This window comes from Juglans microcarpa x Juglans regia, chromosome 1S, assembly GCF_004785595.1.
Source record: "Juglans microcarpa x Juglans regia isolate MS1-56 chromosome 1S, Jm3101_v1.0, whole genome shotgun sequence".
NCBI lineage: Eukaryota > Viridiplantae > Streptophyta > Magnoliopsida > Fagales > Juglandaceae > Juglans > Juglans microcarpa x Juglans regia.
Genome location: NC_054595.1, coordinates 20563642 through 20577682, shown reverse-complemented (window position 1 = coordinate 20577682; position 14041 = coordinate 20563642). Strand labels below are relative to the sequence as shown.

The following is a 14041-nucleotide window of genomic DNA, read 5'->3' as shown; positions in this document are numbered from 1 at the left end:
AAAAATCACCAATACTCATTGAAAACTTTCTATTCTTAATCTACTATTCTTAAGTTATCTCACCCAATGCTTTATAGTCTTGATCCTCAGTTGAAATATCCAAATCATTTGAAAAATATAGTGGAGATAAGGGGTGAGTTATCAACAACTCAGTAAGCAAAAAACATATATGAGCATTTATTAAAATTTGGAATGCTGAACAAAATATTTTCTTTCAAGATGTAGAGTCAGAATACTTGTTTTCAGAATGAAAAATCGAAACATGTTACAAAAAATATAAGAGCGAAACTCTAAAAAACATTCTCATTCAAAATTCCTTTTAGCAGAATATAACTGAACATCCTCATCATATCTTGTCATATCAGAACAGAGACCATGTTTAACCCTCGTGGTAGGGTTGTGTATTCTGCGAAAAACCAAGCAGAACATAAATCACCATAAATATTAAAGCGATTGCACTCAGAATAGAAAACTACTATTATATCTCGTGGTGGACCAGATGTCACTATTATATCCCGTGATAGGGTCAGAGTCACTATTGTATCCCATGAAAGGGCCAAAGGTCACTGTTGTATCCTGTAACAGGGCTAGAGGTTACTATTGTATCTCGTGATAGGGCCAGAGGTTACTATTATCTCCTATGACAGGGCCACATATCAAAACAAAACAAAATCAGAATCACATCAGAATTAGAGTCGGAGTCAGAACAAAATCAGAACATCATGCCAAAGGTTTTTTAGATGCAAAATCGTTCCAAAACAGAGTACTGAACAGATCATTTCACATTTTTCAAAACAGATTCAGAATATCTTCACGTCACATGCAAAAATTATCAATTTTCATATTCGCTCATATTTTTCTGGGTTCAATAATAGAATGTAAAAAATAAGCTCATGTCTATACCAGTCATGCCAGAAAATACTTTATTCTTATACAGAATCTCATGAGCAATGCAAAATAAATAACTGAGATTGTTTAACATTTCTTTTCATAACACAATATGCACATTTTCAAAATTGACATCAGTCCATTTTATTTTTATGCAAAGTCTTGTGTAGGAATCTCGCTTACCTGACTCTTGCGGAGAGTTACTAGAGCCTTGAACTTGAGCTTTATCAATGTTACAACAGTGCTAAAAGGCAATTTCTGAAAGATCAAGCACACGAACACCCGGTTTAACGAAGTGATATTTTTGGAATATGGCTGATTAACTGAAATAAATCCAGAAGATAATGGCTAGAAGATGCAACTCACGGCAAGCACCAAAAATACCAAGAAACCGAGTGAAGCTCATGGCTTTTATGGGCAAAATAGGGCACAACAAAAAGGGTAAAACAAAGCAATAAAAGACCAAACAAAAGGGAATGCAATGGGAATAACTCACAAGTATGAGCCACGAAATTAGTAAGGAAAAATTAAGAGAAAGTACAACAATGGAGGCTCACGAACAAACCTGCAAATGGAGAGAAAAACATATGAAAAATAAATGCTAAAGAGGAAGAGATCTACATGGTTTTACAGCAAAAGGGAAATCGAAAATTAAAGAGATGGAAATGGAACCATTACCAGCCGAAAATGGAGGAATGAGTGGCAGTGTTCGTTGACTTGCAGAGGAGAAGAACCGAAAATAAGATGGAGAGGAAGAAGGAATGCAGCAGACGACATCCCAAAAAAAATAGAGGAAAGAAACGACATAAAATGAAGAAGGAGAAGAATAGAAGCAGCAGTCGCACAAATTGAATAAGGGGATGAAAACTAAAACAGAAAGGAGGTGGAGAAGCAACGGCGCATCAGAGAAGAAAAGAAGAGATGAAGAAGCCCTAAGGGCTGGACCAAACGACGGTGTTTGGGGGGATTTAGTGGGCTCGGTTGAAGGCTCACGGGTTGGGCTGGGGACTGAATGGGCTGGGCCCAAAAGAAAAATAAAACACACTCAAATAGGCCCAGTTCGAAAATAGAAGATTCAAACAAAAGAAAAAGGTACAATAAAAATAAATAAGAGCCAAATAAAAACACTACAACTCAATATTAATAAAATAAAATAATTAAAGTCAAACAATATAATAAATTAAAGGAAAGAGCAATTTAAATGTAAACAATAATTAATATCAAGAAAGCACATCAAAATAAATTTTACAACTTAAAAATTATAAAATAAATCTAACGAGAAATCTGATAAATTTAAAACAAGAGAACCAATATTTAAAATAATTAAAATAATCATTCAATTAAAATACACAAAAATATGGGGCATCATAAGGTTACTAAAAACAAACTCTAGCATCAATACCAAAATGAAAACGCCAACAACAGTTCACATCGAGGGGTGAAAATCCGCTAACATCATAAAAAACAAAAATGATAAGTAAAATATACACTCTTTGTTAACGACAAAATGATCTCATGCAATCTATCAAGCAAACGTCCATACAAGCAGACTCAAAGCCGAGTCTCTTGGATCGCGACGAACAATGGTGATGATAGTCTCTTGACTGCTTTGACCCTCGCCCACAGGCACAAGAAAGTCGAGTCCCTAGACTCGTAGCGAACTACGAGTGGCGACAGTTCCTAGACTCTGTGCGGTCAAGTACATGTCCTACCCAAGCCGAGCTCCCGTTCGCAACTAATGTGATATATCACATCTCTCACCTACCTCCCCAAGCCGAGCTCCGCTTTCTCATTTAGCGCGGTCGAGCACATCTCCCACCTAGCTCCCCAAGCCGAGCTCCTCACTCGCACTTAGCATAGTCAAGCACATCTCTCGCCTAGCTCTCCGAGCCAAGCTTCGTGCTCGAGTACATCTCTCACCTAGCTTCACACTCAGAAATATTTATCGCTTAATGCGAGTAAAATAGAAAGCGGGGGGCTTGTTTCCAATATTTATTTTTATACAATTTTATGCAAGCTATATTTGTTGCAATTAAACTTAAAGATTCTTAAGGCCTTCTTTTGGAGAAAATTGACCTTAAGAATCGTGAGCAACTAAAAGGGAGTAAAATATCCCCCTGACCTAGTTAAACTAAGCCCAACCCATTAAAGAGCTCTCATTAGAAGACAACAGAATGAGAGAGGAAGAATAAACAAAAAGGAGACAATGAGGGGATAATAAAAAAGAAAATGTTAGAGGGAAAAGAAGGAGGTGACGGAGAGGAAAAAAGAGAGAGGAGAAAGTAAGGAAAAATAAGTCAGATGCGCAATCGAGGTGTGAAATCAAGTTGTCATTTCTTATCACTCCTAAGGCTAAGATAAAATGGGATCAGACTGAATAAGAAATGAGACTTCTTTTTTAACTTCTCTCATTTCTTCAACCTGACGACGAAAGCTCTAGAGATAAGGTCATTCTCCATAAAATAATCATTCAACCTTCGTTGTACAGAAAGAAATGAAAGACTGTAGAACACTCATATTATAGTGGATTTACCCTCCAAACGATCCGTGGACGTAGGTTCAATGTTGAACCATGTAAATATGTGTCTCCATCTCTATTTATATTTCCTGAATTTATTTTCTATTCACTGCTATGGATGTATGTACAGTCATTGTACAATCTCTTCGAACCGCTACCGGAGGCTCCAAATCATTCCGATTGAGGCCCGAAATGTCATCGTGATCAGGAATGACTTTTTTCAATTTCGGCTTGTTATGCAATTTTTTGGCATTAACAAAGACAATATAGAATATTGTTAGAATATTATTTTTGAGTTGAGATGGTTTTAAATGAGTTGAATAAAATATTGTTAGAATATTATTTTAATATTATTATTATTTTGGTATTTAAAAAAATTGAATTGTTTATTATATTTTGTACGAAAATTTGATAAAGTTGTAATGATGAGATAAGATGAGTTGAGATAAATTGATATGGGTTTCGAATACAAACGGAGCCTTAATGATAGAATTTAATTTATAAAATTCAAAATTTATATTACAAATTAAATCATCTAATATACTAAACGATTATATAATTCTTTAATTTAAAATAATGATAATTTCCTATTCGAAAACGATACATAACGGGATCTCATCGACAAAGTTCTTTTTTTCTCTGTTCTCAACTTCTCACTCCACCGGCGACCCAGTTCCCCCCCCCCCCCCCCCCCCCGCGGCAGTTTCCCGCGCCCCAGTCCCGTCGAGTCTCCGATAGCCCTCACCGACGTCTCCGACAGCCTTCTACCGCTAGGTATCTATTCCTCTCTCTCTCTCTCCACTTTCGATCTTTCCCCAACTTATTGTTCTCTCACTGCTTCTACACATCGTCGATCGATATATATTACTCCTCGCCGCTCCCATCACGACTCTTTTAACTTTTCCACAGCTAACAAACTCGAAGAGGTACACATATGTCTTCCTCTCTCTCACTGGAATTTTTTTCCTTAGGGTTTGATATCCGACGCTCTCTTTCTGATGGTTAGGGTTTGTGGAAAGTACTCTGCTGTATCGAAGATTTCTTATTGATTAATCTTCAGTTTGGTTCCCAAAAAAAAATAACGAGAAGATACATGCAAACTATTGCGAAGAGTGTTTATTTGTTGTTTTGGGTTATGGGAAGAAAAAAGTATTGTTTAAAACGGGCTAAAATGTTGTATTGGGTTTGATCTAGTGACTTCGAATAGATTATTGGGTCCATACGATTGCACTTCGAGCAGCCAAACAAAGCTATGCAATATCTTTCGTTCTTGGAACCCTATTCGATATAAATTTTTGTGAAATTTTCGATATAATCCCTAGGGATTGGCTCAAATGGCAAGGGCTTTGGTCTCGGTGATTTACTCTCTCCAGGCTCAAGGTTCGAATCCTAAGTGTAAATAATTTCTAGGGGCAATCGGACTGGGTTAATTTTTCCTTGAATCACCTAAGGTACACTTGCAGAAAATTCCTTGCCAATGGCCTGTGCATCCCAGGATTAGTCGAGACTTTGTTCTCGCACATCCAGTGCCAATAGAATAAAAATTGTGAAAACTTGAGCGAGCTCCACAAATTTTCTTACTATTGACCTTGAGCTCGTGCTTGATAATGCCTAAAATGTTCTGCTGGTTCCTGATATAGTTATTTATTTATCTCTTTTGTTTTTTTATTCTTTTTTAATAGTGAGGGAAATGGATGGTCTAATATCGGTTTTATATTTTCTTTTAGTTGTGATGGACATGGAATGGAGGGATAATCAAGATGATTCTCCAGTGAGAGAACATTGGGATGGAGGAGCTTACGATGATTTAGAACAAAATGGAACTGATAAATCAAGCAAACACCGGAGCAAAGATAGGAAGAAGAGTAGCCGAGGGGAAGACAAGGAACATAGGAGTAAAGACCGAGAACGATCAAAGAGAATTAGTGATGATGTTTCAAAGGAAAGGGAAAAATCAGCCAGAGATGCAGAGAAGGATCGAGTGTCAAGCAGGGATAGGAGGAAAGAAGATAGGGATGAGTGGGAGAAGGATAGGAGCAGAGATATTAAGTTGAGGGAGAAAGACTATGAACGTGAAAGATATAAAGAAAAAGAGCGTGATAGGGATAAAGATGGAAAAGATCGAGGGAAGGACCGTGAGAGGGAGAAGGAGAGGGAAAGAGAGACAGATAAGGATAGTGATCGAGGACGTGAAAAGGAGAGAGCTAAGGAGAAAAACAGGGAGAGGGATAAAGATAAAGAAAGAGAAAAGGAGAGAGATAGGGCGAGGGAAAAGGAAAGGGAGAAGGAAAGAGAAAGACATAAAGATCGGGAGAAGGATAGAGAAAGCTTTAAGGATGCAGATAGGGAGAAGGGAAAAGATAAAAATAGGGAGAAGGAGAGGGAGGCAGATCAAGATAAAGAGAGGTCAAGAGATAGAGAAAGAATGAGCAGGAAAATTCCAGAGGAAGATTACAATTGGAGCAAGGATGAAGAGCCTAAAATGGACTATGAAGAAAATAAGGTTAGGGATACTTCAAAGCAAGGGAAGGTGTTCCATCACAGTGAGACTGAAGAAAATGCTGAGGGCCACCTGTCGGCATCAGAGCTTGAGGAGCGCATCTTGAAGTTTGTAAATCTTTATTTTTGCTTTATTTGTGCATATTGGCATATGAAATTAACAATTGTAATGCTTGAGATTCTTTTTCCCACAAATCCTACCTTAGTTTTGTGAAACAATCACAGCCATTCTTTTGTGCTACCCTTGTTTCACTTGTCTTTTTCCAGTAGCTACTCTGTTCTTGGCACCATATGAATTTGTATTTAGGTTACTTATTCAATTGGATATTGTGTCCTATTCTGATTTTTTTTTTGAAAGTGTTGTGTGTATTCTGATTTAGTTGTGTGTAATTATTTTGGAGTCTCATTTACATCATATTTAATTTCTTTCCTAGGATTTGTTGCATTCTCTGTTGGTGGTGTGACAAGCCATTTAAGTTTCAGAAGTTTGAAATACCAAGTTTCTACAACCAAATTTTATGTAACATGAATATATTTCTTTACTTCTCGTTTTAATCTTTTTATTCAGGAAGAGAGAAGAGAGATTGAATAAAAAATCTGAAGGTGTTTCTGAGATTTTATCTTGGGTGAGTCGGAGTCGTAAGCTTGAGGACAAAAGGAATGCTGAAAAGGAGAAGGCTTTCCAGCTCTCTAAGGTCTTTGAGGAGCAGGTTAGTTTTGTTTTTGTAGTGTCTAATTTGTACTTCGTTTTATAAGATGATTGATTTCATGTGAGAATTTTCACTAATGTCATGGTATGAGTTTTCTCAGGACAATATTCGTGAAGGAGACAGTGATGATGAAGAACCAAGCCAGCGTACTGCTCGTAAGAGTTCTTACTCTTTGAGGGCTTTTTGTTTATTCCATCAAATTGATTTATTGGGGGTCTGGGTCACATGGAATTGAATCTGCCCAGCCTGTATTTTATTCATTTTGAGTGCACAGTTGGACTGATCCAAATACTGTACTCATTTAGTTCTATTGGGGACTCATGGAATTTCCTAATGATGTCCAAGTATGATAATAAAAATAATCAGCGTGTCTGCATATGCATGCATGTGTTAATTGGTCTGAATGAATTCGCTTATGTTCATGATTTATGCAGACTTCTGGTGTCTGATCCGTAAGCTAATGGTTCTGGTTGATGGGTTGCTACATTGCTGATCCAGACTGACATTTTTTTAATCTTATCACTTGGCAGATGATCTGGCAGGAGTTAAAGTTCTCCATGGCCTTGACAAAGTAATGGAAGGTGGGGCAGTTGTTTTAACGCTCAAAGATCAGAGTATACTTGCAGATGGGGACATCAATGAAGGTAAAGCTTTTCTGGCGTAACTTTTTGCTTTTCAGATTTCAATTGTCTTAAGATGACTTGACATTTTAATGTAACAGACGATTTTGGTCTGATGTGACAGACACTGATATGCTTGAGAATATTGAAATTGGAGAGCAAAAGCGGCGGGATGAGGCATACAAGGCTGCAAAGAAGAAAACAGGGATCTACGATGATAAGTAAGATGAATGTTGGGATCAATACTTTATTCCAATGGCCAGTTGTAATAGAACTCAATGGATTTAGTATCCATGACTTTCTTCTATCAATTGTTAATCATGCTTAGGTGTTTCTCTTGTGACCTGTGCACATGGGCTATGCTTATTGCAATCATTAAAATTTCTTTCTTACCTATCAAAAATTGTTTTTCTGATGTCTTATCATTCATAATCATACCAAAAATGGCTAATGACACTTTCCTTGTGACGCTTTAGGTTTAATGATGAACCCGGAGCAGAGAAGAAAATGCTGCCACAGTATGATGATCCCACTGCAGATGAGGTTTATTTTTGCTTTTACCTTTTGTGCTTTAGTTTTTTCCTGAGCTTTGTTTGCCTTTTTTTTAATTAAAATTTCTGGGAGAAATTGTTGATCATGGACAGTGGTCTTGAAATATGTGCTTACTCGATTCTTATTTTCAGGGAGTAGCTCTGGATGAAAGAGGACATTTCTCCGGTGAAGCAGAGAAGAAGCTCCAAGAGGTAAACTTGTTATTCCGTGTACAATGTATTAGAAGATAAAGGAGGAGAGTGGCTCTGTTTGAGGATGGGGAACTTCCTATGCAGTAATGGCATTTTAAAAATCATTGTTTTGGTGACTTCTGTTTATTTGAGTTTTAATACCATTCTTCCTTTCTGCCGTCTTTTTTTTCCCCTTCACTTAATTTGCACAGTTTGAATATTTGTGATGAAAGGTGATTTTAAGCTTCTTTTCATGCTTGAATAATTTATTTCTTAATCAAAATTTTCCTTGCTTATGAAGAATATATTTTCCCTATTGCCAGCTCCGTAAGAGGATAGAGGGTTCTTCCACAAATAATCACTTTGAAGATCTCAGCTCAGCCGGGAAAATCTCATCAGATTACTTTACTCAAGAAGAAATGCTTCAATTTAAAAAGCCTAAGAAAAAGAAATCCTTGCGGAAGAAAGAGAAGCTGGATTTAGATGCCCTTGAAACAGAGGCTCTATCTGCTGGTTTGGGTGTTGGGGATCTTGGTCCTCGGAAGGATGCAAGGAGGCAAGCCACAAGAGAGGAGCAAGAAAGAGCTGAGGCTGAATTGAGAAACAATGCATACCAGTCAGCCTATGCGAAAGCTGATGAGGCATCGCAATCACTGCGGTTGGAACAAACTCTTCCTGTTAAAGTAGAGGAAGATGAAAATCCAGTTTTTGCAGATGATGACGAGGATCTTTATAAATCTTTAGAAAGAGCAAGGAAAATGGCACTTAAAAAGCAAGAGGCGGAGGTGGCATCTGGTCCTCAAGCAATTGCACTTCTTGCCACCACTAACACCAGCAGAGAAACTGCTGAAGATCGAAACCCCACTACTGGAGAGTCACAAGAAAACAAAGTCGTCTTTACAGAGATGGAGGAGTTTGTCTGGGGTCTCCAGCTCGATGAAGGTATTAGCTGGGAGCCATTTTTATTAGCTGGTCAAAATTTAGATTTATTTGTTACTATTTCCGTTTCAAATGTGTCCTGTTATTGTTGCTACCAATTTACATGCGATTCCATTTACGCGTCAATTTCGAACCTTTTTCCTCCTTTGGCATTCTAAGATGTTTCTATTTTCTTTTCAGTCTGCCAACTTTTTTGCTTACAGCATGGTGGCTATATGATATTATTTGGATGTGAATTTGTATTATCTCTATCTGCACCATCTGGAAGATTAAGGGGATGTTTGAGGAATGAGATGAGATGAGAATTCTGTGAATAGTAGTGAAATGGTTTGAGTTAAGATGTTTTATTGGGTTTTGGGAAAAGAAAGAGAAAAAGTTGAATCAAAATATTATAAAGTTAAAATATTGATAGAATATAATTTTTTAATATTATATTTGTTTTGAAATTTGAAAAAGTAGTATTGTTTTTTATGTTTTGTTTGGAGGTTTGAGAAAGTTGTAATGATTAGATGAAAAAGTTGAAGATTTGGAATTGAAAAGTGTTTGTATTTGAGTGATGTTTGGAAGGAAATTACGAGAAATTATGAGATGAGATGGTTTGTGTTCACAAACAAGGGCTTAGAGTCTCTCCCTTTAAAATAACAGTTTACTTTGCTGTAGGTTTTGAAATCTTCCAATGCTTGTATAAATAATTATGTTAATATCTTTCATGTGCACTGTGGTAACACCTTCCTTTATTAATAAAATTTTATCTTACTCATAAAAAAAAAAACAAAATTTTATCTTACTCATAAAAAAATAAATGTTAATAACTTTTACTTTTGCTATTGTTCTATCAGAAGCCCGAAAGCCTGAAAATGAAGATGTTTTTATGCAAGAAGATGAAGAGCCAAAAGTTTCTGATGAAGAAATAAAAGATGAAGCTGGTGGATGGACTGAAGTGAATGATGTCAGTAAAGATGAGGACCCTGCTGATGAGGACAAGGAGGAGACAGTGCCAGATGAAACCATACATGAAGTTGCAGTTGGGAAAGGATTATCAGGTGCACTGAAGCTTCTTAAAGATCGAGGAACACTGAAAGAAAGTATTGATTGGGGTGGTAGAAATATGGACAAGAAGAAAAGCAAACTTGTTGGCATTGTTGATGATGATGAAGCAAAAGACACTCGTTCATCCACTTTGATCGATTATAAGAAGGAGATTCGAATTGAGAGGACAGATGAATTTGGGCGAATTGTAAGTGCTTCATTGTTTAAGCCAATATTCAAATTGAATTGTGTAAACATCATAGTTGACTTATTACTTGCATAAAAGGAACATCATTTTCGACTTATCTTCTCTCATCAATGTGGTTTGACATAGTGGCCTGACTTAAATAAGGTACTCTTTTTCCCCCAATTAACTTCAGTGAGAGGAATTGACCATTGGAGTGGATGCTGCTTATGCTTGTTAGAGAGGCAATTCACACAAGGTGCATGGTGTAGATATGGGAGTGAACCCAGTTGAAAGTTTGTTTCTTTAAAATCTGATTTTCAGGCAAATGGGCTGTTTTATGGATCTATGAATCTCACAATTGAGGGCTATATTGCATAAGTTAATGTTTGGTTCTGTTGGATTCTCTCTCTCTCTCTCTCTCCCCCACCCTCTTCAATTGGTTTAAAATTTTAAATCACATCCTTGATTGGAGATTATACAAAACAAACTGGTTACCACAGAGAAATTTTTTAACTTTATTTTTTTAACCACACCATTTTGTGCCACTATGGTTCTTTTAATGGCTATGAAGCATTCATTTAATGCCATACTGTTATTTATTTGTTATGTATTAAATTGTACTCCTAATTGAAGACACAGATGATGTCATGATAGCTAGTTGCTATTAATTTATGTATATTGAAGATAGAGATGGGCGAGACATTCAAGATAAATGTGGTGTTAAAAAAGATGGCTTCTCATATAAGGTGAAAAATTGACTACCTCAATGATTTTGTGAACTTTGAGACTGATTGTGGATGGCCATGTCAAAACATGTTGTCTTATCTGTGTCTGTGAGTTAGTGCGTTGGTCAAATGTTGCAGATAAACGGAAGTTAGTCAAATATTAGTCAGTTGTAAATAATATGAGCCTCTTGCTTCCGGCTATATATTCCTATATGTAAGCCATTAGTTTTATGCATTTTTCTTTGTAAGTTTTAGTGTCTATTTGTGACTTGCGACCCTGTTTTTCCCAGATGACTCCAAAGGAAGCCTTTCGGATGATTTCACATAAGTTTCATGGGAAGGGACCTGGCAAAATGAAGCAAGAAAAGCGCATGAAGCAATACCATGAAGAATTGAAATTGAAACAGATGAAGAATTCAGATACACCATCAATGTCTGTGGAGAGGATGAGGGAAGCTCAAATGCAGTTAAAGACACCCTATCTTGTCCTTAGTGGTCATGTTAAACCAGGGTATGCTTTTGTTCTTATTACTTCATCTGTTCACTTAAAATCATTATCAACTGAATTTCGATATAAGGAAAGAATGTAGAAAAAATAGTTCTGACCAAAAGAAGCATTTGCGATAGATTGGGTAGATAAAAAACTATATTGGCATGATACTTCATGCTACTATCAGCAACTCTTGCTCCCAAAGCGAAGGCCATGTTTGGTTAAGTCTGATTTTCAAAATTTTTCTAAAATAATTTTTCAACTTCAAACCAAATAGCTTTCAATCTAAAAAAAAAAATTTCCTATTTCAACTTTTATTCAACTTTTCATCCAATAATTTGCCTAGATTTCATTGAAAAGTCAAAAACACAAAAACAAAATTAACTTTTACAAAAATGAAAAAACAAAATCCTAAAAATGTTACATTTAAACAACTTTTCAAAATCCCAATACAAACATTTCAAACTAGTTTTTATTCAAATTTTCCTATCTATCTCCAGAAAACCCAATAAAAAACATCTAAAAAATTTTCAAAAAAATCCTCAAAATTTCATTTACAAACATGGCCAAAGCTTTACTAGATAGATTTTGATAGTGTAAATTTTTTGTTGAAATGATGTGTGTGAATTTTAACAAATATCAGTTTACTTCCACAGGGATCTCTTTGGGGATCTACCCACCCAAAATTGGGGGGGGGGGGGGGGGGGGGGGTGTGCTGGGTTAGGACTTAGGAGGCTAAACAATTAGTTAGGGCTTGGCACTGCAATTTTCATGTTCATTAAATAAATATGGTGCCTAACATTTTATTCCCCTTTCTGTTCCAGTGCTAGTAGTGGCGCTTACACTTTCCCACATTTGTTGTGGAACTTAGGTTGCTGTCAGATGATCATGATGTGTTCACTGTATTGGTCCATATTAAGGAATATTTATTGGGGAAAATACGCTTTCCACCCTCCAACTAATTGATGTCTTACACTCTGCTCCCCAAACTATCAAAACTGACATTACATCTTCCAACTGCTAATTTCTGTGAAATAGCACACCATTTAGCCAAGCCTGACCCATAAGATGATGAAAACAGGTGGCATAATCTTTGACTTTTGGATCTTAGCTATTGGTGATAGTTGGGGAATGCAATGTGTTAGTTTTGGCAGTTCAGGGTACGTGTAAAACAGTTATTAATTGGAGGGTGGGAAGCGTTTATTCCAATGTTGATTTCTTGTTGGGCAGGTTCTAATCACTTGTTGAGTCACAATGTTGTTTAAAATAGACGACGGAGATTTTATCACAATGGTACAGCTACTTTGATGGTGGTGAACGTAAATTTGGTGTCCCTAGCTGGTAGATCATCATGATGTTGTGCTTGGATATCTAGACTTTTGGTATTCAGTTGATGGATAAATACATATGATGTTTTGCATCCCTTCAAAGAAAGCTTAGTTCTTAATCAAAGATTTGAATAAAAAATTATGTATAGTCTGTAGTTATATGGTCAAAATGGCATTTTTTAAACATCAAATCACTCAAATATATCAACTCTTTTTTTCCTGTTTTTTACCAGGCAAACTAGTGATCATAGAAGTGGTTTTGCTACTGTTGAGAAGGATCTGCCTGGGGGCTTGACGCCCATGCTTGGCGATAGAAAGGTCAGTCAACTAGAAACATTTTTGTGATGCTATCCTCGTGTTTGTTATGTGCATTAAAAAATGGATGTTCACACAAAAGTTGGAAAGTGAGGAACTATCTTTTTTCAGTCTTGTAGAAATTTTCTAAGGTCTTTTTTTGTTTTTCAGTCCTGTAGATGTTTTCTGAGGAATTAACTTTAAAGTTATCAGGCCCTTTTGGTTTGATATAAAAATAGAGTTTTAGCATTGGTGGTTGCAGTTTTCTTCTGTGGATGGTTTCACTAGACCTGCTTCTATAATTATGAAATAAAAATAAGCTTAAGAACTGTTCCTAAATCAGAAATAGGTCCTCGCTTTGTACACCTCCTGTGAACTGCCTGCCTAGTGCATGCTGGGAAATGCATGCCATAATGCTTTTGTATTTTGGATAGAAGTTCTAGTTCTTTAACACCAATCCGGATAAGTTGAATCTAGAACGTTAAAATTTTAAAAACTCCTCGTCAAATTTCCCGAAAGTAAGAGAGTAGGGTGCTAGAGAGATGGAGTAGCCTGTTCAAAAAGGCTGGTTTTTCTGTGACTAAAAAGTTTGAGAATCTCATCTTCCCATCAATAGCCATTCCAACCATAATTTTAAGTATCCTTAATTTTGTTTTATCATTTATCTCCACATTGCAAATATTGATTACAAGATATGCAATCTTTTGTAACCTATCAGAAAAAAAATTGAAAAAAAAAAAAAACTTTTGTCCATCTTTCAGGTTGAACATTTCTTGGGTATAAAGCGTAAAGCTGAGCCAGCAAATTCTGGTGCGGCAAAGAAGTTTAAACCTTGATGGTTCTTTTAGGCGGAGTTTTGTAGTGGAGTCAACGCTCTTATTCTAATTTTAGTGCCAGCAAAGGACTTCAGTGAGTTGGTTTATGGTAGGCTACTGGCTGATCTACATCTCTGCCACTGACGACTGTATGTATATAAATTGAATTTGTTAGTTGTAATTCGTAACAGAAAATATCTATGATCTGCAAACTGCTTGGTGAGATTTGGCTGTGGGGCTACGGCTATATAAAATTCATAGCAAAAAATTTTGCTCA

General features: G+C 36.4%; 1 protein-coding gene across 1 annotated transcript; it reads left to right on the top strand.

Moving 5' to 3' along the window:
• The first annotated feature begins 3995 nt into the window (after positions 1–3995).
• On the top strand, positions 3996–14041 carry LOC121246026 (SART-1 family protein DOT2). Its single transcript, XM_041143992.1, has 13 exons — positions 3996–4180; positions 5134–6013; positions 6474–6615; positions 6716–6770; positions 7146–7259; positions 7360–7456; positions 7712–7778; positions 7919–7978; positions 8281–8899; positions 9736–10133; positions 11128–11348; positions 12889–12973; positions 13711–14041. Exons 2-13 carry the CDS (start codon positions 5139–5141, stop codon positions 13783–13785), a joined length of 2808 nt encoding a protein of 935 aa, XP_040999926.1. The 5' UTR covers positions 3996–4180; positions 5134–5138; the 3' UTR covers positions 13786–14041.